The sequence below is a fragment of the Pelobates fuscus genome, chromosome 8, assembly GCF_036172605.1.
Source record: "Pelobates fuscus isolate aPelFus1 chromosome 8, aPelFus1.pri, whole genome shotgun sequence".
Taxonomy (NCBI): domain Eukaryota; kingdom Metazoa; phylum Chordata; class Amphibia; order Anura; family Pelobatidae; genus Pelobates; species Pelobates fuscus.
In genome coordinates this window covers 68,440,119-68,467,800 of record NC_086324.1, presented here as the reverse complement: position 1 = coordinate 68,467,800, position 27,682 = coordinate 68,440,119, and the positions used below count along the sequence as shown (strand labels likewise).

At 42.5% G+C, this 27,682-nt stretch overlaps 1 protein-coding gene across 2 annotated transcripts in view; it reads left to right on the top strand.

The window, feature by feature from the left end:
* The window catches only part of LRRFIP1 (LRR binding FLII interacting protein 1), a 153,910-nt gene extending 130,535 nt beyond the window's left edge, over positions 1 to 23,375 (top strand). The window contains exons 22-25 of one of the 2 annotated variants that reach the window (XM_063429997.1): positions 11,264 to 11,330; positions 17,104 to 17,183; positions 21,562 to 21,666; positions 21,850 to 23,375. In XM_063429997.1, the coding sequence (XP_063286067.1) occupies positions 11,264 to 11,330; positions 17,104 to 17,183; positions 21,562 to 21,666; positions 21,850 to 21,960 (363 nt within the window). In that variant the 3' untranslated portion in view covers positions 21,961 to 23,375. Of the gene's footprint in view, positions 1 to 11,263; positions 11,364 to 17,103; positions 17,184 to 21,561; positions 21,667 to 21,849 lie in introns of both variants that reach the window. The other variant, XM_063429996.1, reaches the window with a different exon arrangement.
* Positions 23,376 to 27,682: the final 4,307 nt, after the last annotated feature.

Sequence of the window (27,682 nt, the reverse complement as noted above, 5' to 3'; positions counted from 1 at the left end):
GCCACTTCTTAGGGATCCACCTCCACTTTGCCTGGTTTGATGATGAAACCCAAAAATTCTACACATTCGGTTTCAAATAGAGAAATGTGTATTTTCATAAACGTGTCGGCACTTCTATTACATGGAGGCAGGGCCGCCATCAGGGCATGACAACCATGATGGTTGTTATGGGCCCAGCAGTCCTGAGGGGCCCGGACTGCTCTGGGAATCCCAGGCCCCACATTCCCATAGTGCACTTATATGTAGCGATTAACACTATATGTTTGTGCACTGCTGGCCCCCAGCAACCAGTTCACGGCAGAGGGGTCCTAGCACATTCGGTCTTCACTGGCCAGCAGCTCTCTGTCTGTAACTATCGCGAGCCGCGGCTGTCAGAGCATTGCTACGGGTTACCATGGCAACGCTCCATGCGTCACACAATACACAAAAAATATTTATTCCCATGTAGCCGTAACACACAGACACACACACTCTGCATTCACTACACACAGACAATACACACACTACATTCACTATGCACACTCTAGTTACTATACACACACACACTACATCCTTACACAAACACACACTGCAGTCACTACGCAGACTACATGCCTATACACACACACACTATGCATTCACTACACAAATACACACTCTGCTGTCACTATACAGACTCTACATTCACTATACCCACTCTGCAATCCCTATACTGACAATACACACACTGCAGTCACTATACTTACACTACATCCACTACACAAAAACACAATCTGCATCTAATACACACAAACACTATATACATTACACAAACGTACAATCTGCATCCACTATGACACACACCACATGCACTACACACACACCACATTCAGTATGCACGCGTACTTCACCCTTGTGGGCGGACGCAGGATTGGCCCTGTGGGTGGATATGGGGGCAGGCCACAGGGGCCCAGACCTGGATCTGTCTGGGGCACCAACATTTCTGATGGAAGCCCTGCATGGAGGAGGTGAGTATGTAGGTCTGGAGAGGAATTTCATATATCATCCAAATAAATGACCATGTATGAGTCAAGGAGTTCATGGAATATATCGTTGAGAAAGTTAAAAGGAGGTAAAAGCATTACAGAGCTTAGGGCATGAAGAGATATTCGTAGTGACCATAGAGAGAAACGCTCACGGACTCAAATTGTAAGTACCTCTTAGATCCAGTTTGATATATATTCGTGCAGATTAAAGACCTACAACAAGTTCAGGAATAATAAGAGGAAGCAGGTAGTTATTCTTGATGGTTATGTGATTGAGTTCTCTATAGCCAACACAGGGACGTAAACTGCCATACTTTTTTCCAACAAACATTCGGCCGAAGTGCCGAATTTCGGAGGTGCCGAAGAGCTTCGGATTTCTGAAAAGTGGAAAAACAGGAGAGGGTTTGAGTAGGGTTAGGGTAGGGTAAGCCTAACCCAATTCCTATCCCTAACCCTACTCCTAAACTAACCCTATTTCTAAACCAACCGTACCCCTAACACTACACTACCCCTAACCATGGGCGTCCGCAGGAATTTTTCCGGGGGGGGGGGGCATAATTGTAATGACATCCATGCTTGGTCCCTTTTTGACAGTGTCATGAAAGATAAGGGGCATAGTCATTATCACATAAAGCCAGGGTGAATAGCGATTTCACAACTATGGTGTCAGGAATACATGTTTGCATTCTTGACACTATAGTGTTCCTTTAAGCAAATTAAAGGAACATTCTGGTCACCATAACAACTTCATCTAAATAAAAATGCTATGATTCCAGGAAGCCCCTGGGTGCTCTCTTTCCTTTAAGGGGTTAAACCACTCTCAAATAGTTTAACTCCAAAGGCTTCCTCCAGCTCCAGGTCGCTCGTTGGTATTCGGCTTCTAAAACGGAGTGTCAGGAAGTGCATATTGACATCAGGCATGGGTGCTGCAGATTGGCTAGAGTGGTCAGTTGACGCTCTAAGCCAATCGCTAGTTCCCAGTTCATAAAAATGTTTTACTTTTTTATGAATGGGGAGCTACTGATTGGCATAGAGTGCCAGCTGACCACTCTAGCCATTCAGCGACACCCCTACCCAGCGGCACTCTGCTTCCTGACACTAAAAGTGAACACATTAACACTGATATTTTTTTTTTTTACCTTGGGAGATGAGTAGGTCCAAAGTTTCCCTGCCAGGCCCAGGTACCAAAGCCTTATGATGTGGTGTCCAGAATAAAGTGGAGGGTTCAGTTCACTTGTCCTTCCTGCTCCAATCTCCTTTACTTCTCCTTCATTTGACACGCCTTCTTTTTCTTCTGACACTGTCTTCTCTCCTCTTTGGCTGCTTCTGCTCCTTTACCTTTCTGCTACTTTCTGCTTATTTTTCACCCTTTTGCTCCTTTCTCTTTCTGATCCCTTTCTGCTCCTTGCAGACCCTTTCTGCTCCTTCTCCTACTTTACCTTTGTGATCCTTGCTGGCCCTTTCTGCTCCTTCTCCTGCTTTACCTTTGTGCACATTCTGATTAATTCTGCTAATTTACCTTTGTGCTCCTTCTGTCCCTTTCTGCTCTTTGCAGACCTTTCATTCTCCTTGCAGACCATTCCTGCTAATTTCTGCTCCTTCTCCTACTTTACGTTTGTGCTCCTTCTGCCCCTTACAGATCATTGCTGACCCTTTCTGCTCCTTGATGTCCCTTCCTGCTCATTTTTGTTCCTTCTCCTACTTTACCTTTGTGCTCCTTCTGTCCCTCCCTGCTCCTTGCTGCCCTTTCGAGGTCCTTGCTGACCCTTTCTGCTCCTTCTACTTTACCTTTGTGCTGCTTTACCTTCCAGCTCCTTGCTGACCCTTCATTCTCCTGGCTGACCCTTCCTGCTCATTTATGTTCCTTTGTACTCCTTCTCCTACTTTATCTTTTGTACTCCTTGATGTCCCTTCCTGTTCATTTCTGTTCGTTCTCCTTTCTGCTCCTTCTCTTACTTTACCTTCCTGTTCCTTGCTGACCCTTCCTGTAGGCTGCCCCCCCCCCCATCCCTCACTTACCTGATCTATAGGCTGTCTCCTCTCACCTCACTTCCCTGATCTATATGCTGCCCCCCCATGTCTCACTTCCCTGATCTATATGCTGCCCCCCATGTCTCACTTCCCTGATCTATAGGCTGCCCCCCCATGTCTCACTTCCCTGATCTATTGGCTGCCCCCCCATGTCTCACGTCCCTGATATATAGGCTATCTCGCCCCCCCATGTCTCACATCCCTGATCTATAGGCCGCTGGCTGCACTCTGTGCTGCTCCTCTGTGGATTCAGTCAGGAGAGAAGCAGGGATAAGATGTAGCTTCCTATCCCTGTCTCTCTCCATTCACAGCGCCACCTACTGGCTGGCGCCGGTATTGCACTGTATTTTCAATCTCACACGAAAAATAGTAGAACAAGCTGAAAAATCCAGGGGGGACTTGTCCCCCCTTACGGACGCCCATGCCCCTAACCCTACCCTTAGCCCTAATCCTAAACCAACCCCACCCCTAACCTAACCCTACACTTACCCGAAGTGCCGAATTGAACTGAAGTCCCGAATTTTGGAATACCAAACCGAATATTTTTCCCATGCACATCCCTAAATCATATATTCTGCGGGGAGGTAAAATCTCTACCCCCTTTTTTTTTTATCAAACACATCTTGGTATTCATGGTATGCTTCAGGAAGGATTACTTCTTGGACTTTTTTCATATTTACTTGTATGAAGCCATTTTTATGTTATCTATCTCATCGGGTGAAGAAAGCATAAAAAAAAAAACCAAAACAAAAAAAACAGTGGACCATGTAATCATTGCATCATGTACTTATAACAAAGGGATTCCCAAGATGACTGGAAATAAGAGAGGGGACCAGATTGAAAGACAAAATCTGTGTGTTTTCCTATTTCTACTAAAAAGCTGTTGGTTGGTGAGTGGACCTGATTGTAAAAAGGACCCATCTACAAGCTGTATTTGCAATGGAGAGGTTTTATTGTGTACATATAAGGAATGTGCAAGAAGTGCTTGACACTTGTAGCTGTTTTCATTCCACTGCAAGGAAAGAGAGAGCCTCTTTCCCCTGGTATTTTTTGATTTCTCATGGCAGGTTTTCACTGTATGATTAGAGCTTCCACAACAGAGACACAAATTCTCTCCTGTTTTCTTTGAAATTCAGCAAGAGGTAGCCTTCCCTGAACTAGGCCAACTTGAAGGTCATAGGGGTATAACCAGAAGGGGTGGCTCTGGATGCAGAAGTACAAGTCACTGTTCTTTCTTGTCATTGTTATCCAAGGCACCGGTCTAACTGAATCACTTGTTGCATTAATTCTTCTAGGGTATTGAGTATACCAAAAAGGGTGAAGTCATCCTTTAGTGACTGACAACCTTAATCAAAATTGGTTGATGAGACCCACTTCGTTCCAGCGTGTATCAGTGGCATATAGCTTGAATTCTATGATTTGCTCTTCAATTGGCCATTAGCCTTGGTATAGTGCTCTGATAGCAGTTTGCGCAGTGTCTTGTCTGTTGGGGTCATCGTATGTAGCAGACATGGCTTCCACAAAAGCACTCCAAGTTTGGACACTCGGATCATTAATACGTAGGAGATCACAGACCCATTCTTGTGGAAGTTTGGAACGAAGGGTAATAACTGTACAAACCTTAACCGCATCGCAGTAATAGGTTCTGGATTTCAAATTGAATAATGGTTCACAAGACATGATAAAGGAATGATACTTGGATCGATCCCCTGTAATATGTTCAGATAGTGATACTTTGGGTTCTAGTGCAACACCATGGTGTTCTGGCAGGGGCACCAGATGAGCAGCAGGAGAAGCTTACGAATTTCTAGAGGCCGAGGTAGTGGCCTGCGTCTGTAACTCTTGCACGGCTTGAGTAAGAGTAGACGCCTATCTGGTCAGGGTATGTAGCATTTAAGCCAATTCTGTGAGCTCCATGTGAGGTTCATTAAGCACAGTATAACTGAGCACTGGAGACATGTTGGGATTAGGTTTCATGGGAGAGAGATTTACCTCTCTCTCACTCCATTGGTTAAATGATGTCTGTCCATTAGGTCCCCTGCCCCTTTAAGAGATTGCTGCGCACACCTGTGACATCCTGGAATTGTGGAGTAACCGTGGGCCACGGTGAGATAAGAAGAGATGCAGCACAGGGTCAGAATGCCAGCTCTCCCCCCACAGTGGTGAACATGAGAATCTGGCGTGTGCCGAGGAGGGACCGTGTCGGCCACGGGGAGAGATGCAGCAAGGGAGTCACAGGAGAGTGAGATGTTTGCCCTGATAGTCTTTGTTTACTTTATTATGTATTTTTGGAAGATGGGAAAACAAATTACTACCTATATATATATATATATAGTTATCAGGGGAGATAAAATTTACATTATCATTTTTTTAAAGAAGTTTTTTTTGTTTTGTTTTGTTTTGTAATTACTATACATGGTAAATTACCCCGGGTGCACACAATATGTATAAACCTTTAACCTTTTTTTTAAATTTATTTTTAATTGTATTTTTGTAGTCACCCATCCCTTCCACCCCCTGGCCAAGTAAGGCCATCAAATAGCAGTTAGAGGTTAAAAAGTACAGGGCAACAATCTACAAAGTGCAGAGGTAGAAATTGCAGAAATACACACCAACAGAGGTGAATACACAAATGAGATCTACACTAAGCTGTATTACATATTTTTTTTTTTTTTTTTTTAGAATTCTTTATTTTTGTAGTGCTTAGAATAACAATCATGCTTATATCGCCACGACGGCCGATACAAGTCGCAGAGATATCACAAAGCAAACAATATCTTACATTTCCTGGTAGGGGATGCTTCATTTTTTATTTTTAGTGTTAACAAAAGCGTGTTACGGTTAGCAGTAGTGCCCATCCCGATAGGTAGTTAGAGGGTGACAGTAGGTTATGCAAAACTGGAGCACATAGCTAATGATTAAAACAATAAGGTTGTGTTAGTTAAAATAACAGTATGAAATGCCATAAACGAAACATCAAATAAGGTAAGGCAGGTACAAGTCAGAGGAGTCATATCTTATGTTTTACAAATATAACATGGCAGTAGCTTATAATCGTATGTTTATCCAATCATGCTTGTTCGGCTACTAGAAGTGACAGTATACAAATATCTGGTATTATGCCCTCCGAGCAACCACCAAGTAGGGGCCGCGCTCGCCAGGCAGCTGGAGACAGAGTAAAATTAAAACGGTGAAGTCGCATTTAAGTTAAAGACCTGTACATAAAAAATAAAATAAAGTACCATACAGTAAGGAATGAGATATGGGTGGTATCAAGCTTCCAAGCAGTGTCCCTTACAATACCGGCAATTTGACTGACCAGTGCGTGGACCGAAGAGAGTCCTTATGGTGAAGGGTCAAATAAAATAAAAGGAAAGGTGTCGTGAGTCCATAAGCCAGTCCCCTTCAACCCATGGTGGTTCTCGGCATGCAGGGTTTCGGTGCAAGTCTACAGGTGTGCTTGCGGTGCGTGTCAGTGGCCGGCTTCTGTACCTCTCCGCAGAGCGGGTGTTAATGAGAGTGACTCCCTTGTCCCGGGGTGGTGTGCAGGCTTGCGGCCTCTTGCCCCCGGCTCAGTGGCCGTCTGGGTCTGCGCTTTCGAGAGGGATATAGGAGCGGGTCTGATATGGTGGTCTTATGAGTATGTAGGTACTGATCAGCTGGTACAGGCGGATAATCGCTGGTGTTTCTGAGCGAAGACGGATTAAGTTATAGGCATGGTCAGGGCCCCTGTTCCTATGGCGGTCGCCTATTCCCTGCAGTGGCTCCTCTGCGTCCGAGGGCCGCTTGTCTTTGGCCTGAGGCCTGTGTAGGCGCTCGCGCCTTTTGCCATTGGACCCATCAACAAGTCCGTGGGCCCAGGGTTCTGCCGGGACCCAGGCATCTCCCTGGGTGTATGGCAGGTTGTGGGGGGGGGATTCCTCCCCGTGAGTGCCAGGCCCAGAAGAAGGGTGTGCGGGCCTCTCGGCAGCGGTGTCCACAGGTGAGGTAGTTGGCGTCAAGCATATGCCAAGTGTTGGGCGTGTGAGTCTTAGCTTGGTGTAACCCCGTGTGCCCGGGTAAGCGATGGCTGCCGGCAGACCTGTGTTCCAGGTTACATGTTCTGCGCACATGGTCTCCGCCATCTTGCGCGCGGGTCTCAGGCTGCATGTCGGTGGCGTCTCGGAGGGCCGTTTGATCTGGCTTGGTTTAGCTTAGCTTAGCTTGGACCGGGATCACCCCCCCGGTCCAGTGGGGGGGGGGGAACAGGACCGGGCCGGCAGGCTGTCAACGCGTGTCGGGCCCCGTCGGGCAGGATAGCGTTGCGGCGGCCGTCCGCTTCACTCACCGCCAGCATGGGTCCCGCCAGTTGTAGCAGGCCCCATCCTCCGAGGGACTAGAACTTCGGGAGCAAGCCTCTCCCCGGCTCAGGCAGCCCGATTACATCGAGGGTCGCAGTAAGTCACCAGTATTTCTCGCGAAAAGTCTCAGTTTGTAAGCCGTTTGGGACTCTGTTTGCAGGAGCCGAGCTGTCCTGCGACCGCTCAGCTCGGCGGCCCGGCCCCGCCCCCATAGGAATAATAATTGAACATTGCATGCGTGATACATAAACGGGTAATAGCATAGATTGGTTACATGCGCTCTATTGGAGTCAAGCTTTGTCATTGTCATGTGTGGCTAAGATCTAAATTTAACTGAAAATACTTTGGTTTCCTGGTGCGTAATCGTCAATAAAGCATTGATTTGCATTTTACATAAACATCAACCTTGTATATTGCAAGATAACTGAAGTCATGCACTGTTTTTTCAAAGGAGCAAAAATAGAGTATAAAATATTCTTGCACAACAAACGTATCAAAACTTTACATACTGGCTGCCATACATCAGTGAGGCTAGCTAGTGTGTGGCCAGAAGAAATGTTTGCATCCAGAGGGAATTGAGCAAATAAGTGATGCGCATTTAACGTTTGTAGAATAAAATAGAATAAAATAGGCTAACCGTCGTTGAGCCATCTCCCTAAAACACGTGTATCTGTTATAGCCGGGCAGCGTGATAGCAGTGACGGGAGTTACGAAATGTAAATAAGTCTTACTAGCCTGACTAGTCACAATAAGCTATAGAGAATAATAATGCATAACAAATACTAGTAATAGGGTGAGATGTATACTGTACAATCCTAATGACAAAGTAGGCGATATGAATGTGTACTCTTTGTACTGTGGATTAGTATTGAAGAAATCAAGCAAATTTAAATGGAAGAATATAAAAGAAAAGCAAGTGCTTAAGGATTAACGTAAAACCTAAGTAAATTCACACGAGTAGGCAGGTGCGGTGCACCTCGTTCAGCATGCAGTGGTAAGTCTATCATCTATAGACGTGGTGGCGTGGCAGTAGGCCCACCCGCCTTACAGCAGCGAAAGTCAGCCAACTCCCATAGTTGGCGGGAGCGATGTGCTGTCCAAAGAGTCCCATGGAACCATGGTGTCATCGGTCAAGTGAGCCGGTGGGGCTCTACCACCGCCCCCCAGTCTTCTGTGAGTACCTCGAGTGGAGAGGGTCTGGGCTTGGCGGCACGTCGGCCTCTTCGCTCCCAACGTAGATCTGTAGGCTAGTGTCATTCTTTGTACTCCTGATGCAGGTGTGAAGACCTTCTGGGTATCAGTAGCGGCTGTGCAGCTCCTTGGGTGGCCGATGCGTTGAGTCACCCTCCCAGCTCCGCTGGCCGCGGGCCGAGCGTAGGCTCTCCGAGTGCATTGCCTCGGCTTGGATAGCGGTTGGCAGTGTGTGGGGGGTCTCATGGTATGTCGGGACCCAAGCTGGCGGTGTTGAATGCGTGGTCTGCGGCCCTCGAGTCTGGGCATAGCCCTCATTCTCCTCTGCTGTTTCGCACCGGTCTGTGGCATAGTTGTGTGTATGGGAGCCGGTTTGTGTGCAGGCGAGGTGGTGGGTAATGGAGAGACCGTTGTAGTCGCATGGGTCCGAGCCAGTGCGGCCCACAGCTGTGCCCAAAAATGGTCGAAGGCTGCTGCTATGCGGTCCTCTTGGGGGGTCCCGCTTGCCTATAGCGCCAGTAGAGGTTGGGTGGGTGTAGGCCTAGAGGCCTGGTCTGCAGCCGCCATCCTGGTAGCTGAGTGAGGGATGCAGGTAGTCGCAGAGGCTGTTAGGGTCCTGTGGCCCTGTGGAATGTGGACCGGGATAACCCCCGCCGGTCCATAGGGGGGGGGAACGTGGGCTCAGCAGCATGTCAGTCGGGTATGGAAGCGGTGGGAGAGCGGCCATCTCTCCCATGCCTCCCACGTGCGTAGGCTGCATGTTGGTGCCGAGCAGGGTATCCGCGTTTGAGGTGTCGACGTGTAGGTCTCGATGTCCCCGGCTCGGTAGCAGCGTTTAAGGGCCCGGATTGGGTATCGATTTTGGCAGATTCTGCGATTTTTTTTTTTTTTTTGTCTGTTTGCTCCGGAGCTGTTGCTGCCTGCGTCCGCTCGGTTCAGCGGTCAGGCCCCGTCCCCCTGTATTACATATTTATCACTCTGCAAGTAAGGTAGAAATGTAGAAAACTATCTCTAGGAAAAAAACAGAAGTGTGATCTCAAGGTTTTTGTTTTTTTTATGCAGTGTTGGATTATTCTATTTAGAAATCAGAATTACTTTGTTATTCCTGCAATCCAATTCCCAATCCCAATTTGTCTGGGAAAAAAAGTGTGAAATGGTGATTAGTAGTGTTTGAAGTTAGTATTAAAAGCTTAGAATAATATTCATTCATCAGGACCCCAATACTGCCAAACCAGGTGATATGCTGGAGAGACTAGGAGCGGAGAAAAAAGTAATGTGAATAATCAGCAGGGATCATAGTGCCTAGATATTTTATAGATCCAATACACCATCAAAGGTTAAAGGACGTTTTTCAGAGTGTAAACTAAGGTATAATTACAGGTGAGTTTGAGAAACTCTGATTTTGTGAAGTTAATTTTAAGGTTTGAAATGGAACTAAATGTATCAAATTCCTCCATTATGGAAGGGAGGAATTTTGTAGGTTCTGAAATGGAGAAGAATAGAACATCTGCTTATGCCATCAACTGGCTACCTCCCAGTTCCCCTCCCAGTCCCACAATATTTGGGTTACTTATTGCATTAACCCCTTAAGGACACATGACGTGTGACATGTCATGATTCCCTTTTATTCCAGAAGTTTGGTCCTTAAGGGGTTAAAAAAGGGCTCTAAACTTAAAACAAATAGGACAGGGGGCAGGGAGCCCTGTCTGGTACAGTTAAAAAAAAAATAAAAAATATATATATATATATATATATATATGTATATATATGGAAGGGCTGAAATAAAACGCTGTTGATGCATACTTTTGCAATGGATTTTGAGTATAAGGAAGAAATCCATGGTAGCACATTAGGGCCTAGTCAAATCTTCTGTAGGACTTTAAAAAAGACCAATGTACCCTGTCAAATGTCTTCTCCAGATCTGTCAAAATAAGAGTGATCCCAACTTCTAGTGGCAGTGTATATCAGGTTGAATACTTTGGTAGTATTGTTGTGGGTCTCCCTGCCTCTGACCCATCCCACCTAGCCCACATGTACCAGGCCAGGCAATTGAGGCTGCAGGTGCAGCGCTAATATTTTAGCAAATAATTTGAGATCGACATTCAGCAGGGAGATCGGTATGTAGTTGGGGCACAAGAAAGGAGCCATCCCCTCTTGGGGAGCATTACTATATGGGCTTGGAAATAGGTAGGGTGGAGTGAACTACCATCTTGTAAGGCATGTAGCATGCAGAGAAGATGAGGGACTAATAAGTCTGAATACATTTTGTAATATTTTGACATGTAGCCATCAGAGCCGGGCAAGTTAGTTTAAGGGCAAGCGAAAGCTCATAAAGTGTTATCTCTGTGCTAAGGGATATGCAATCCAAATACAGACCTGCATCTTGACCAGTGCTCACTTTTGGCATTGGACCTCCTCACCAAGTTAATGTTTTCTGTCTGCTTGCCTGTGTTGGGATAATCATATATTAGGCATTGCATTAACTAGGGACTGGTAGGGGTTAAAGGCACCAGTTGTGCAAAGAAATTGCACAAGAATGCATGTGATCGTTTTGCACAGCACTAGTCCATGTTTGACACTTCCCACATTAGAATACATGTGCGAGCATTTGTTGTAATCAAGCTACATAACCTCTTATATTGTGTACATCTAGCACTATAAAACTTCCCTCTCTTCTCTCTTCTTCCCTGTCCCCAGATAAGGAAATTAAAGCATCAATTGGAAGAAAGGAGCCCAAGAAACAGGAGCCCAGAAAACCTACAAAGTGAGGATACAGAGAATGGTATCGACGGGCAAAGTGAGCGACAAACTGCAGCAGAGAGCTGCCGCCATATAGTGCAGATGTGCTTTCAGTCTATGAATCACACTTACATTGTTGCATTTAACTAACATGCAAAATGCTGACCTGTCTGTCTGTCTGTCTGAAGTGTAGCTAACACTGATTAAAAATGAAGGGGAAAAAGATTGTGTTAAAGTGTATCCTGCTGAATACTCATTCTGCTGAGAAAGTTCAGGTGTAGTATGGATTTCTATTGTGTTCTCCAAGAAAAATATCTGTAACATAAGTGAAAATGAAGAAAGAAATCCCATTGTATTTAGGTAAAACACTATGGGGTTGTTAAATCCTAAAACTGAAACCTGTTCTTACTGGTGACACTTTTAGAACTGTTCCCCAGAATAGCATTTAATACAGAACCCCTCTGTAAGCAAATCACTGGCCTGTGATTTATAGATCACAACTGTTGCCAAGGTATAATTAGATATAGGTAAGGACATTTGACAGTATGAGATGTCTTGACTTTCCGGCGTGACTAAAAGTTTTAAAAAATGTCACCCAAACAGTAGGAAAGCGGAGTATAGCATGTAAATTACAATTTTTATTTTTTTACAATTTTATTGTTACCTGAAATGCTTACATAAATAGTAAAACTTCCCTTCTGCATCACTTGTTTTATCCTATCCATAAACACACTCTACATTAAAAGAGCACTCACACACAGGGGCGGACCTAGAGCATTTGGCACCCAGGGCGGGTCCTATTTTTGGCACTCAGAAAGACGAGTGAATGAATAGAAATGTCAAACGAACAAAGAAAGACTTAAATTCATCTGAAAGTCATTATAAGATCATTAATAGATGGCATTACGTCCCCACTAAACTGGCAAAAATGTACCCATCCTCTCAATATAAGTGTTGGAGATGTGGCTCATCTAGAGCAGACTATGTCCACATCTGGTGGTCATGTCCAAACCTAAGTAAACTATGGAATAAAGTAGCAACATTTTGTCAAGAGGTGATAAAAGTAGATCTTGACTTTACCTGTAAGTCTTTCGTATTACATCTAGGTTGGCCTAGAATTTCAAGAAGCAAAAAAGATATAGTGATTCACATCTTAACGGAGACTAAAGCAACATTGGCGAGATATTGGAAATTATCTGATTCCCCCTCTTGGGACATGATAAAACTTCAGGTCCTGAACCATTGCAAAATGGAGATTGGAATCCTGAGACAAGACAACTATACTAATCCTAGAATAGAACAATGGGAGGAATGGGTAAAAAAGTTAAGCCCTACATAAGGAAAATAGTGGTATTCATTATTTGATTTTAGTACAGTATGAGTATTGGACACTACTGTTAAATACTATGTAGCGAACAATAATAGAAAAAAAAAATTTTTTTTGAGAAGAATAAAAGATGATAAACTTACTGTGACAAATAACTTATGAATATAGACAGATCAGGAAAATGTCTTAATAATTTTACATCTTACAGAGCTAACACTGTTGATACGTCTTGGGGCTGTAATGTTTCTATATTTTGCATCTCTATATAAAGCCGTCTTCTCGGCTATTAATAACGTACATTTTCTTTAAAACAAAAAAAGAGAAAGTAGAAGAAAAGGAAAAAATAAAGGGGAATATACCAAGCCCCATAGTAAGGCATTATCTATCAGGATATATAGATCTCGGCACAGTATGACTTTATGTTTGTTTTGTTTTTACGTTTACATGGTTTATCATAGACAGTAGATAGCTATTTAAGGTTCTCTCAAGTTGAAGTAAAGATACTAAATTTGTATGTCGTCTAATTTATAATTAAGAGGATAATAAATTAAAAGATTCAGTATCTTAGAGGGCTAGAACTGTCGAAACGTATTTATTGTTTTATTGTCTATTTTTTTTTTTTTTTTTTTAAGTCCTGTACTGTCTATTGTAATACATTTTCGTAAAATAAAAAATTGAAATATAAAAAAAAAAAAGTCACCCAAACAGTAGGAAAGCGGAGTATAGCATGTAAATTACAATTTTTATTTTTTTACAATTTTATTGTTACCTGAAATGCTTACATAAATAGTAAAACTTCCCTTCTGCATCACTTGTTTTATCCTATCCATAAACACACTCTACATTAAAAGAGCACTCACACACAGGGGCGTACCTAGAGCATTTGGCACCCAGGGCGGGTCCTATTTTTGGCACTCAGAAAGACGAGTGAATGAATAGAAATGTCAAACGAACAAAGAAAGACTGAATGTCAGTGTTCATTCGTTTATTGCAAGGAGGGAGCTGCCGGCTCGCAGCTCCCTCCTTGTAATATGTACAAATAGAAGCCTCAGGGAGCTGTGCTGCCCGCCACTTCTAACCCCCCACATGTCCTCCCTCACTCTATCTGGGTCAATCGCTATGCCGTGAGTAGAGGCATGTCACCTAAACAGGGAGCAGCCTGTGGCTGATTACTGTTGTGAACCCCACATCTATTAAAAAAGCCCCCCCTCCCAACCTATCAACTAGCGGAGGGGATATAGTGTGTCTTCCCCCCCCCCCCCCAAACCCCCACCTGTGCCCCTAAATGGCAAGGGGGGGGGTCTATTGCCCCCCTGGCCCTAAATGGCAATGGGGGGAGGACCTATTGTCCTCCCCCTGGCTCCCACCCATGAGTGGCGGGTGGGGGTTCTAGTGACAATGGTGGAGACATAGGTCCGCCCCCCACCCACAAGCGGCTGGTGGGGACCTATTGTCCCCCCCACATGAGTGGTGGGTGGGGGCTCTAAATGTAAGAACCAAATCCCGGGGGGCGGGGGTGACTAGGGGTCCCCAAGCCCCTAGTCTCCCCCCCCCCCCAAAAGAAAAATTAAATACATTTCTACCTAACCCCCTAACAAAGTCCCTGTGCAGCCATGGCATAAAAAAATTCAAATGAAATTCCGTTACGAACAGAAACTACCGAATACCATTCTAACACGAATTAACAAACTGTTAATTCTGTTAGGATGGAATTCGGTAGTTTTGCCAGCTTCCTATCTATATGACAGGATGCTGGGGAATAGTGAAAGAAAGCATTGCGAGATCAGGTGAGAATTGTGGGGAAATTCTTTTGACCGTCTGAAGAGGCTCAAAGCTGGTCAAGTGTAGGAAACCTCCATAAGACAAAATAATTCCTACTTTGTCATATGTTTTAAAGAAAACTAGAGCAGACATGAAGAAAAGAACAGATCCTGAGAGAGGGAGAGAAGAGGAAGCGATTGGGGAAAGGTAAGTTCGGCATGACAGTGCCGCTCTAATTTCAGTTGTTTAGTAGATAAATCCCTTGTTTGCTATCCTTCTGTGGGATTGCAATATTTAAGGACACCAAATAAGGGAGCTATCTACTAAACACACACACATTTATATACACACATCTACACAATAGATGTATGTCTGCGTGTGTATATCTGTGGTTGGTTGTGTTTGTGTGTACAAATATATGTGCGTGGGGACATAAACCCACAATCACAACACACACTTAACCACAGATATACACAATCACATACACACACAAACATTACAAACATACACATGTTTAATAATTAAGAGGTCCACCCAGCCTCCCTACCCTGCTCTAGAAGGAATGGAGTGGATCCCTTAGTCCCTGGTGGTCAGTGGTTGCTGCTGGGATCTCTGTGCTCTTCCTGCATAGGTCCCTCACGCACCCTGTAATGACGCAGAGGCCGCGATGACATCATGTCCCGGCTGCCGGCTCACTGCAGAGCGAAGACCGTCAGATGCACACAGTCCCACACACATAGTCACTCGCACACAGTCCTAGGTAGACAGTCACACATACACACAGTCACACACAATCACAGGCAGACACACAGTCACACACACACACAATCAGGCAGACAATCAGAGGCAGTCACACACACAGTCAAAGACAGCCACACAGACAGACACAATCACAGTTACACACGGCACACACTCTCTCTCACTTACAGTCAGCTTGGGCTGGAGGAGGAGGAGGAGTGGATTCAGTGAGTCCCTGGCGAGTTGGAGTTGGGGAAGCAGGCACTCCTTCCTGCTTCCCATCTGTGTGCAGCAGTAAGAGGCTGCCTTTAGCTCCACCCTCGCATCCAACTTGGCTCCGCCCCCCCAACTGATCTTTCTCTCCATGCAGGTCTTCTGCTCCTGCTCACAGCCTCTGCATGTGTGAGCTGTGTCGGCTGCCTGGTGCCCCTGCTGCTATGACGCCCTGTGCAGCACACAGCTCACGGAACCCCAATCCTGGCCAGCCCTGGTGGAACCCCCCTACCCCACCCCCTTTAGTACGCCACTGCTCACACAACTAAAGCACTTAACCTTACTGACGTTCTTTGTGTAATAAGTGTCATCCACCCTTAATTTTACCAAAACTGCAAATTTCACTAGAAATTGTTACTTCTATAAATTACCATTTTACACCCCTGGCTGTCAGACAATTTGTCCTGTTACTTCCTGCTAGTTTTAGCTCCGTAGAGCTAAACTCAAGAGACAGCAATTGCACAGAGCATCTGCAAAGACTTCTCATGGAGCTTGCACTGGGAGTTCTGTGTTTGGACAACCACAAAAAGGTCTGGACAGGGGAAGAAAGGGATTACTGCGGCTTTTACAAGCTGTTTTTATAAATACCACCCAATGAAAAAATACACAACTATAGGCATGCTTGTTTTATTCGGGAATTAACCTACTAAATAGTGATTTGTTTTTGGCTTGTGTAGTTCAAGTAAACGAAAGTCAGAAGGCCACATAAAATTGCCTTTCTATTTCTGATATATACAAATGCTTGCAACTCTGCTTGAACAATGTATGAATTATGTCATTTTCAATAATCTGTTACAACTAGTATTGTGCTAACTTTGAGAATCTATACCAAAATACAACCATTAAATGCAATAGTTGTGAAGAAGCGCCAGGAACTCAACCAATATAGGCAAAGAAATTGGCTGCAAACACTGAATGTACAGCTGTACAATCCCCACTATATGGATATGTGGCGTTTTGAAGTTAATGCCACAGCATCCAAATGGATATAAAAGAGTAAAACAAAAAGTAGACAATAGTGCATACTGTGTTCAAACCAAAAATCTGATACAAAATGTGGTAGTTTTACTCACATTTGATTGAGCATTTACTCTGCTCAAATGGTGGTATGGGTGGTATGATCCCTACCTGGGATATAATGAAGAGTAAGTTCTCCAGGAGACTGTCTTTGCCAGGGATTGGATTATAGAGTGGGGTAGATATTTCAGGAGTATAGATGTGCAAAGTACAATAAAAAGATTAAAAGTAATCGAAAATAATAAAATGTATAATAAATGGTCTGACACCATAAAATAGGCGAAAGACAAATCTACTTTAATTCTTAAAAGCAATATTAAAATAAACACAATGTGTTTCGCCACAGAAGTGTAAACCTTGTAAGCCTGGCACACATGGGTGTGTGTATATATATATATATATATATAGGGGCTAGTCAAGTCGAAAATGGAGCAGATTGGTGCCAAAATGGGTGACCTGTGAGCTCAACTAAAATGTGCACTTTTAGGGAAAAATTCTTGTGCTTCATTTGCTAATGTAGATTTATTTAGATTTTGTTTTTAATAGGTGATTTTTTAATAGGCCATTTTAATAAAGATTAGAAATATAATTTTATATACTCCCTGTGCTCAGAATAGGAAAGATATCTTGCGATTTGCAATTCAAAAAGTTCTCATCTATTTTTTTTTCCTTTTCTTTCTAGGAGATGCCAACAGACAAATTAACGACCTCAAATTTAAACTTACCAAATCCACACAAGAGATAACATCCCTTGAACAAAATGTGAGTTGTGGACTAATAATAATTGGTAGAAATTCTCCATTCCAGCCCAGTCTAAGCAAAAAGCTTGCTTTGTTAATAGGGGGGGGGGGGGAGTCTATAAAAATCACCTCACCTAACATCTAACATTTCAGATCTTTCAGGGTTATTCACTAAAGTGAGAATTACAAGTGAATTTCAGAACTAATGTCAAAATAGCCAAAATTGAATAATTCTTCAAGTCTGTTATGCTTCCAGTTTGGCTACTTGGAGTTCTCACTTTAGTAAATCACTGAACCTTAACATAGTGGATATAGAGAAGTTTTCCATGTTAACTATTTTTACCTTTAAATGCACAATGGATTTGCAATTTTCACTTTATTGATAAACTGTGAAAATGTCACATGAAATGGTTTACATTTATTTATTTATTTTACAATTCTTATATAATGCCCTTATCCAGAGCTCTTTACATATATTAACAATTACACAATGACTAAATAAAACCTTAAGTTGCAACTTAATTACTGAATCAAAAGGTTTTATTTAGTCATTGTGTAATTGTTAATATATGTAAAGAGCTCTGGATAAGGGCATTATATAAGAATTGTAAAATAAAATGTAAACCATTTCATGTGACATTTTCACGGTATAGCAATATATATGCATAATATTTAGAGAAAAAAAATCATGTTAGATTAAGGAACTATTGCAGTTATTAAACATACAAGGTTACCTAGAACAAATTCGAGAACAATCAAAGTTCCACTGAGCTCTAGTATAGATTTTCCTCAATAAAACACATTGGTCTCTGGCTAGGGAAGATCAGGATCAGGATAAAAGATGCACAGCTAGGGAGAGTGGAACATTGGGAAGGGATCAGATTAGATTTAATTGAGGGAAGCCAACCAAAGGATTTAGTTATTGAGTATCAGGGAATGTTTGTGTAAAGAAGTGTATCTTCAGAAGTTTGCAAAAAGGATGAGAGAGGTGTGTGTCCGGAGAGGTTGGTGCTTGTTCCAATAGTAGGGGACTAGGAGTGAGAATGAGCAGAATTGAGAAGAAGCACATGGATATGTGGGTGATTTTAGGGATGTGATAATGTGGGGATATTTATGGGATGATAATATTAAACAGTCGAGAATTGCCCACTATTTCAATTATCTTAGATCTTAGAGATCGTTATCATGTAAGTGAAATGTATTCCATACAATTTGTTATAAAAATAGATATAATTTAGTGTGACAAATAAAATAATAATAATATTAGGCAGCATGCATGATAATAATCAGTGAATATTTAGTATAACATACGGTAAGTATGCAACACAATGGAATGGCTATACACGTTCCAATGGCTAACAGCATCAACTGTCAAGACTTTAGATTTATGAGGGTACTTCACAGACAAAAAGTAAAACTTCACACAGCGAAAAGCCATAAAACATTGGCTAACAGTTAACTGAGTAACCCTTTCAATGCTGGCTAGATACTCCTAGGCATATAATATCCTATTCTTATGTAATTTTCAATCAAAATAACATTTAAACCAGCTCATTAATCACTTTCTGGAACCATCCAATAAGAAAAATCTACCAGATTCTATAGGCCGAATTTTAATTTGCCTAAAAAGATATCTTATCTTATTTAGAGCAAATCAATACACCTGGATAAAAACATCGATATGCTAACACGTAATTAATATATAATTATTCTTAATTCCACCTGCAGAATGGAATGTTTATAACTATATATTCTTTAGTTAACTAAGATTTCTAAATATTGAAATCTGACCGTGATTTATCCAGTCATATATCATGCTATTAGATTTTTAATTTAGATTAAATAAAACCAGCATAATTTCGGAGAAACTGCTATGTTTATTAATGGGTTAAGCCTTCCCCCAAATCCTCTAGTGGCTGTCTCATTGACAGCCGCTAGAGGCGCTTGCGTGATTCTCACTGTGAAAATCACAGTGAGAGCACGCAAGCGTCCATAGGAAAGCATTGTAAATGCTTTCCTATGCGACCGGCTGAATGCGCGCGCAGCTCTTGCCGCGCGTGCGCATTCAGCCGACGGGGCGGAACAAAGCAGGATCGGAGGCAGAGATCTCCCCGCCCAGCGCTGGAAAAAGGTAAGTTTTACCCCTTTTCCCCTTTCCAGAGCCAGGAAAACGAGTATGTTTTCCTGGCACTAGAGTGGTCCTTTAAGTAGATATTCTCATCAGATGAGTAGGTAATCCCAGGAACTTGAATGCGTGTATGATTGGTTGTATGGAGGTATGTAAGTAATAGTAAAAATAGTGTTAAGGAGTGTTTCTTGAGTGTTCGTCCCAGAGTGAATATCTGTCATGTATCTCTCTGAATGTCCGAATCTGAAAGCCCAAACTCCAACTACCTCTCTCTTCCCTTTGTCCTAACTTTTTAAAGGGAAAGATTCTCTGTACGTCATCAGTTGGTATAACCAATAGGATACTGAAGGTGTGGTCAACCTGCAGATTGCAATTTAGGTATTTGGTCCATAGAGGGCAGTCTCGCCTCACTAAACCTTCCTATCCAGGAAAGAGTTAACTTTTCCTGATGACGATTTTGACGTCATTTGGCTTATCTAAAATGACTACCTATAACTTAAATTTGCTGTCAGTTCAAAGCGTTTGCCTCAGTCTTTGTGGCAACGATTTTGATCGTAATTTCTAAAACTGACAGTTGTAAACTCCATTTCACCCTTACTTACAATGGGACCTTGTAAAATTTAGAAAGTAAAATCAATTACTTGTCTTCTCTGTCACTAGTGTCTGTGTTTAAAATTATTTATATTCTATTAACATTTAAACAGAGCATTCAATCCCCCTGCTTCATTGCTTATCACTTGGCTTGTTTATATAATGCAATCCTTAGCTCAGGCTCAGTGGCTGGTTACAAAAAGGATAGAAATGATGTGTCTTTGTCTTGCCTGAAGATAGCAAAATGGAGTCTGCTCTGTTCTGAGTGACTCTGACAATATACTCTTTTAATTTCTATTTTAGCACAAAATGTCTGCCAATATAAATATCCTGCCAATAGAGAGGAGAGTTGGGAAGGGGGGAAGTTGTGGAGGGATTTGTATACAAGAGAGAAGTATTTGAAAGCTGAGAGTGGACGAATTGAAAGCCAATGGACTTTTTGAGGGAGTGTGGCATGAGCAGACTCAGGCATGTTGAGAAGGATGTGGGCTGCTGCATTTTGAATTTGCTGGAGGGTTTGTTGAGGAATGAAAAACAGCAGAAAGTTGAAGTAATCTAGCCTGGTGAAGATGAGTGAATGGATAAGGAGCTTAGCAGTGCAGAACCGGAGGAGAGGACCGATCATCTGGATATCAAAGAGATGAAACTGACCGGTGAAACAGCAGCTATATGTTTTTGGAAGAGGAGGGGAGATTCAAAGATGACTCTTAGGATGAAGGCTGTGGGCGAGAGAAAAATCATTAAGATATTGAAGAGAATAGAGGGTGGAAGGGTGGATGAAAGAGATGGCGGAGGAAATAAAGTACTTCTGTTTTGGATGGGTTAATTTGCAGAAAGTGTGAGGATATCCATGAGGAAATGTTAGAAAGGCAGGAAAAGAAAATACGAGAGTCGAGTTGTGGTGTGGAGGGGAAAAGGTCTGGATGTCATCTGCAAAGAAATGGGCATTGAAACCATGAGAGGATATGAGTTCAGCTAGAGAGTGCTGTACAGAGAGAAAAGGGAAGGTTCCAAGGACTGAGCCTTGCAGTACACCAACTGAAAGAGAGATGGGTGGTGTAAATTTATTTTTGAATGAGACTGTATAAGTGCGACACTAAAGAAAAGGATGGGAGCCATAAGAGGGTAGCACCAGTAATACCAACGTTTGTTAGAGGAGTATGATGATAGACCGTATACAGCAGAGAGATTAAGTAGAATGAGGATGGAATAGAGCTTAGATTGCTGAGGAACATAACCGTGGAAAACACGCTCCACAACCTTGGGGATGAGGGAGATTGGTCGGTCACTAGTAAGTAGGGCAGGATCAATGGATGTTTTTTGAGGACAAGTGTAACTGCTGCTATTTTGAAGAAATTTGGAAAATGGCCAGGAGAGAGAAAATTATTCAATATTCGCTTTGTTTCACTTTATTCAGTCCAGCTGATGTCGTATTCGCTATATTATCATCATACTTATGTTGACAATTACAAAATTCTATTGTGGAGATTTATGGAAGTGTGTGTTCTAAAAATGGAGCTGATGTAGAGGTGTCACAAATAGAATATCCTTGCTGCTTTTATCATATATATGTCTAGTATTCCAAGAAATTGTGAACCTATGGAACCATATTGGTAGAGCGAAAACGTAATCTCCGTGATCTGGAAATGCAAAAGTGTTCAAATAAATGTAATTTCTTTAGATAATCAGACTTGAAAGCCAGATGACGCGGTACAAATCTTCCTCAGAAAATGCTGAAAAGGTGGAAGATGAATTAAAAGCAGAAAAGCGGAGGTTACAGAGAGAGGTGGGTATTGAATGAGTGTTTAATGAAAAGGTTAGTAGAAAGAGGCACTTATTCATATGGTTCAAATAATCTTTTAAAACCAATTTTGATATGACTACTGTTAGCCAGAATATTATCACTTTTCGGGTTGTGTTGACTTTGTGTTTTTATCTTCCATGACCCTATGACTATTTTTTATTGCAGCTCAGAACAGCCTTGGATAAGATAGAGGAGCTTGAAGTCGGCAATAGCCATTTGGTCAAGCGTCTGGAGAAGATGAAAGCCAACCGTAGCGCCATCCTATCTCAGCAATGAAACAGAGTATATGGATAATGTGAATACTGGCTGTACCAGCTACCCAAACCTGTGTGTTTGTCTGTATGACACAAACCAGCACTTTGAGGCAGTGGAATACAGTGGGGGTTGTCCTTTTTTTTTTTGCAATTATTTCTCCACTTAATCTTTCACTGCCTGTAACTCCCATGGTAAACCCTACTCTGTCAAAAAGAGGATAAAGAACAGACGTTCTATCTCTGTATCCAGTTTGCACCACTGAAGATGCAGGTATTTTGAACAAAATGTTGGTTAGTTTGACCACATCGAGGAAGCCATATCTTACAATACTGACTTCAGCCATGTGCATCCCAGGATTGTAGAGGGATCCTGACTTGCATAGATAACGTGACATGGGCAATGCTATTCTGGCTCCCCTGTTTGTATTTTGGACACAATTCACCTCAGATATTTGCTGACACTTGTAGTTGTTTCCAAAGCAAAAAGCTAATGCTGGAAAGGCACTGTTAATCCAAACCTAAAAATTCCATTAAAGTTAATGTGTAATGGTTTGATGCAGATACCCTGGTACATACTACACGGAGTCTACAGTAATCAAAGCACAATGGGGTGCAGGGGCAGTTACAATGTGTATAGGCACAGAGCACGTCATAAAATGTACTGTCACCCTGCATGATGATTTGCTGCAACAACCCTATCATTGTGTCTGAAAGCAACGGCCGTTCACTCAGACCGGATTACAGCATCAGCCTACAGCAGGAGTAGAACATGTGCCTGAGTAAAGACAATACTATTACAAGTAAATGGGAGGTGCCTATACAATGTACTGAGCCCAGCGTTACCTGAGTACAGGTATTTCTGTTGCTGGGATTCTTTTTTTTGCATCCCAAATATCATTACTGTACATGTGATCTGAATTCAAACGCTTTAACATGTGGGAAATCCTCCATGTTGTGGGTTTTTCTCTAGACATCTAGAATGTTTTTGCTTATTTATTTTCATGGGGTGGACATAACAGGCATTTTGGACAATATTTAAAGAAGTCTGTTTTTGGGAGGGGTGGGTGGACGACATTTACCAAGTAAGACGCTTTTGTCTATCCATAGTTTCCAGAGACATTTCTATATTTTAGAAGGGGTATAAACCTGTATGAGTGATGAACAATGTGAGGAGAGTGTAAGTGTGTTTATGTTTTGGGTAGAGGGGAGTGGAGCCTAACTGGGGCAAGGAGATCACAATCCAATACAAACCTGCGTGACAAGATGGGCTGTGTGTCCATTTGCATTCATCTATGGGGGAAAGTGTCCTTATGTAACTTGTGCCAGACTGATGAGATTGTTGTTACACCTGTATCATTACTTCAATTGCGGTAGTATTCTCTTTCAGGGTTAATTTAAGATAATTGCTTCACTGAATAAAATAATCCCTCAAACATTGAGGTGTTTGCATTATTTTTCCCTCCACAGTGATGGATGAACACAGGCTTTTGAATTGAAGAAGGGAAGGAAAGACTGTTAATTCTAATAATTCTGGGGCCCAGGGATTTCCCATAAATTCATATCTTCAGGATGCTAAAAAGTAAAATAATAGGTGCTCCAGGCAAGTGCTTGGTGGACGTTACGGGAAACTTGGAATGTAATCTGGCTTTTTGTTTCTCAAGGGAAGGCAACTTTTATGTTACATAGTTTGACTATAGAAATTGCTCAAATTAATCTACATCATTACATTATTTATAGATAATACATTTCCTAAAGCTACCACACTTGCATTGCAAACGGGGCCTCATCCTGGTGAGGAATGAGTCTATCATGTAAGTGCCTCTCATTTTAATCTTACCCTGCATGCTTCTGTCCATCAGGATTTTATGGAAAAAGTAGTGTATTCTCCAGCAGCAGTTACACTCATTATATTAATATTTACATAGTGCCAACAAATTCCGCAGTGCTTTACAGTGGATGGATGAACAAACATGTAGTTGTAACCAGACAAGTTGGACACACAGGAACAGAGGGGTTAAGGGCCCTGCTCAGTGAGTTTACATGCTAGAGGTAGTGGGGTAAAGTGACACAAAAGGTAAGGATAGTATTAGACTAATGACAGTTGCAAGAGAGGAATCAGTCAGGAGCTATTAACAGTTTAATTGATACGCTTTTATGAAGAAGTGGGTTTTTAATGATTTTTTTTAAGGAGTGGAGACTGGGTGAGCATCGAACGGGAGAGGGAAGGGAGTTCCACAGGAACGGTGCAGCCCTCGAGAAGTCTTCAAGGCGAGCATCAGAGATAGGAGTACGGACAGAAGATAGATGTAAGTCATCAGCAGAGCGTAAGGGCCTACACGGGACATACTTGTGTATTAGGGAGAATAGACAGGTTGGAGCAGCATTATGTAGATATTTGAAAGCAAGAACCAGAATTTTAAATTGAGCCCTATATCTTACAGGCAGCCAATGTAGGGACTGACAGAAGGGTGTGGCGTGGGAGGTGCGGGCAGACAGGAAGATGAGCCTTGCTGCCGCATTCATTATGGACTGTTATAGCGCAGGTTGGGAGCATGTAAGACCACTGAGAAGCAGATTACAGTAGTCAAGGCGAGAAAGGACTTGGAATGAACCAGCACCTTAGTCGCATCTGGCTTTAAGTAGGGTTGGATGCGCGCAATGTTTTTAAGATGGAAGCGGCAGGATTTGGTGATAGACTGAACATGAGGTGTGAAGGAGAGGTCGGATTCAAAGAGAACATCTAGGCAGCAAACGTGCGTGGTGGAGCTGATGGTAACACCATTTACTTGGAGGGAGACCGACACAGGAGTAGCAACACTTGAGGGCGGAAAGACTAGAATTTCAGTTTTGGTCAAGTTTAGTTTAAGGAAGTGGGCATCCATCCAGCTAGAAATAGCAGAGAGGCAGTCAGAGACGCTCGTCAAGAGTGACAGGGAGAGATCAGGAGAGGACAGGTAGATTTGCGTGTCATCCGCATAGAAATGATATTGGAAGGAGATGATGAGTTTACCAATGGAGGCAGTATAGATGGACAACAGTAGGGGACCAAGGCATGAACCTTGGGGGACACCAACAGAGAGGAGTTTGGGAGAAGAAGAAGAGCCAAAGAAAGAAACACTGAAAGAGCGCTGGGAGAGGTAGGAGGAGCACCAGGAGAGAGCAGTATCTTGTAGACCGATATTGCGGAGGATGAGAAGAAGCTGTTGATAATCACAGAAAGGTCAAGGAGAATTAGGATAGAGTAGTGACCACGGGATTTTGCAGCGAGTAGATCATTGGATACTTTGGTCAGTGCCGTTTCCACAGTGTTTAGGACAGAAACCAGACTCAAGCGGGTCTAGCAGAGAGTTGGACTTGAGGAAGTCTGTCAAACTCGCATACACAACTCTTTCTCAAGGATCTTGGATGCAAAAGGCAGTAGCGAGATAGGACGGTAGTTGGACGGGGAGTTAGGGTCAAGGTTGGGCTTCTTTAGAATTGGGGTTATAGTTGCATGTTTGAAGGGCGATGGAAATATGCCAGAGAAGTATGAGTGGACCTGCTTTAAAAATAGAGAGAAGCCAGAACAGACAGGTTTGTAAACCAATTATTTTGGTTAGAGTATGAATATATTTTCTTATGGCTAACATGCATCCAACACACAAATCTACATCATCATATGCTGCCTAACTAGATAGTGAATTGACTCATTGGGTTTGCTATAATTAAACAATTACATGAATCTGTTTTTCCTTAAAACCTGAACTGGTGCTCATTACGGTACTAGTCATACATGCAGTGCCTTGCAAAAGTATTCACCCCCTTGACTTTTAACATATTTTGTTACATTACAGCCTGAATTTTATGTTATGGATCAGAACACAATAGTCTAATTTAAAGTGAAATGAGAAAAATATATACATAATACTATTTTTTAGAAATAGAAAACACAAAATTGGTATGTGCGTATGTATTCACCCCCTTTATTATGAAGCCCATAAAAAGCTCTGGTGCAACCAATAACCTTCAGAAGTCACATAACTAGTTAAATGGTGTCCACCTGTGTGCAATCACATGATCTGTCATTACATCTATACAACTTTTTTGAAAGGCCCCAGAGGCTGCAACACCTAAGCAAGAGGCACCACTAACCAAACACTGCCATGAAGACCAAGGAACTCGCCAAACAAGTAAGGGACAATGTTGTTGAGAAGTACAAGTCAGGGTTAGGTTATAATAAAATATCCAAATCTTTAATGATCCCCAGGAGCACCATCAAATCTATTATAACCAAATGGAAAGAACATGGCACAACAGCAAACATGCCAAGAGAGGCCGCCAACCAAAACTAACGGACTGGGCAAGGAGGGCATTAAACAGAGAGGCAGCACAGAGACCTAATGTAACCCTGGAGGAGCTGCAGAGTTCCACAGCAGAGACTGGAGTATCTGTACATAGGACGACAATAAGCCGTACACTTTATAGAGTTGGGCTTTATGGCTGAGTGGCCAGAAGAAAGCCATTACTTTCAGCAAAAAACAAAATGGCACGTTTTGAGCTTGCAAAAAGGCATGTGGGAGACTCTTAAAATGTATGAAGGAAGGTGCTCTGGTCTTATGAGGCTAAAATTGAACTTTTCTGCCATCAAAAAAATCAGAAAACGCTATGTCTGGCGCAAACCCAACACATCACATCACCCAAAGAATACCATCACAGTGAAACATGGTGGTGGCAGCATCATACTGTGGGGATGTTTTTCAGCAGCCGGGACTGGGAAACTGGTCAGAGTTGAGGGAAAGATGGATGGTGCTAAATCCATCTTGAGCAAAACCTGTACCACTCTGTGCGTGATTTGAGGCTAGGACAGATGTTCACCTTCCAGCAGGACAATGACCCTAAACACACTGCTAAAGCAACACTTGAGTGGCTTAAGGGGAAACATGTAAATGTGTTGGAATGGCCTATTCAAAGCCCAGACCTCAATCCAATAGAAAATCTGTGGTCAGACTTAAAAATTGCTATTCACAAGCGCAAACCATCCAACTTGAAGAAGCTGGAGCAGTTTTGCAAGGAGGAATGGGCAAAAGTCCCAGTGGTAAAATGTGGCAAGCTCATAGACTTATCTAAAGCGACTTGGAGCTGTGATTGCAGCAAAAGGTGGCTCTACAAATTATTGACTTAAGGGGGGTGAATAGTTATGCATATTGACTTTTTCTGTTATTTTGTCCTATTTGTTGTTTGCTTCACAATTAAAAAAAAAAAAAACTTCAAAGTTGTGGGCATGTTCTGTAAATTAAATGATGCAAATCCTCAAAGAATCCATATTAATTCCAGGTTGTGAGACAACAAAACACGAAAAATGCAAAGGGGGTGAATACTTTTGCAAGGCACTGTAGTTTAAATGCTGTGTATATAGTGCTATTTGGTAACAAAATGGAACTGTCATTAAGAAAATATGGAGTGTGGAAATTATTTATTAGACACACATCTGTGGATTGGGATTCTGGTTTTCGATGGAAACTAAAAAGAAAACACTCAAGTTGACAATTAGGCATGTGCATGGGGAAAATATTTGGCTCGGTTCGGCGTTCCGAAATTCGGGACTTTGGAACTTGGACACTTCGGCAACTTTGGAACTCCAGCATTTCGGGACTTCTCTTGCAGCCGCTTGGTAGATAACTCCCAACTCCCTAATTCCCACGGTATTGGGGCATAATCTACCAAAAGGCTGAAAGACCTAAATTGGTCTTTCAGCCAAATTTACT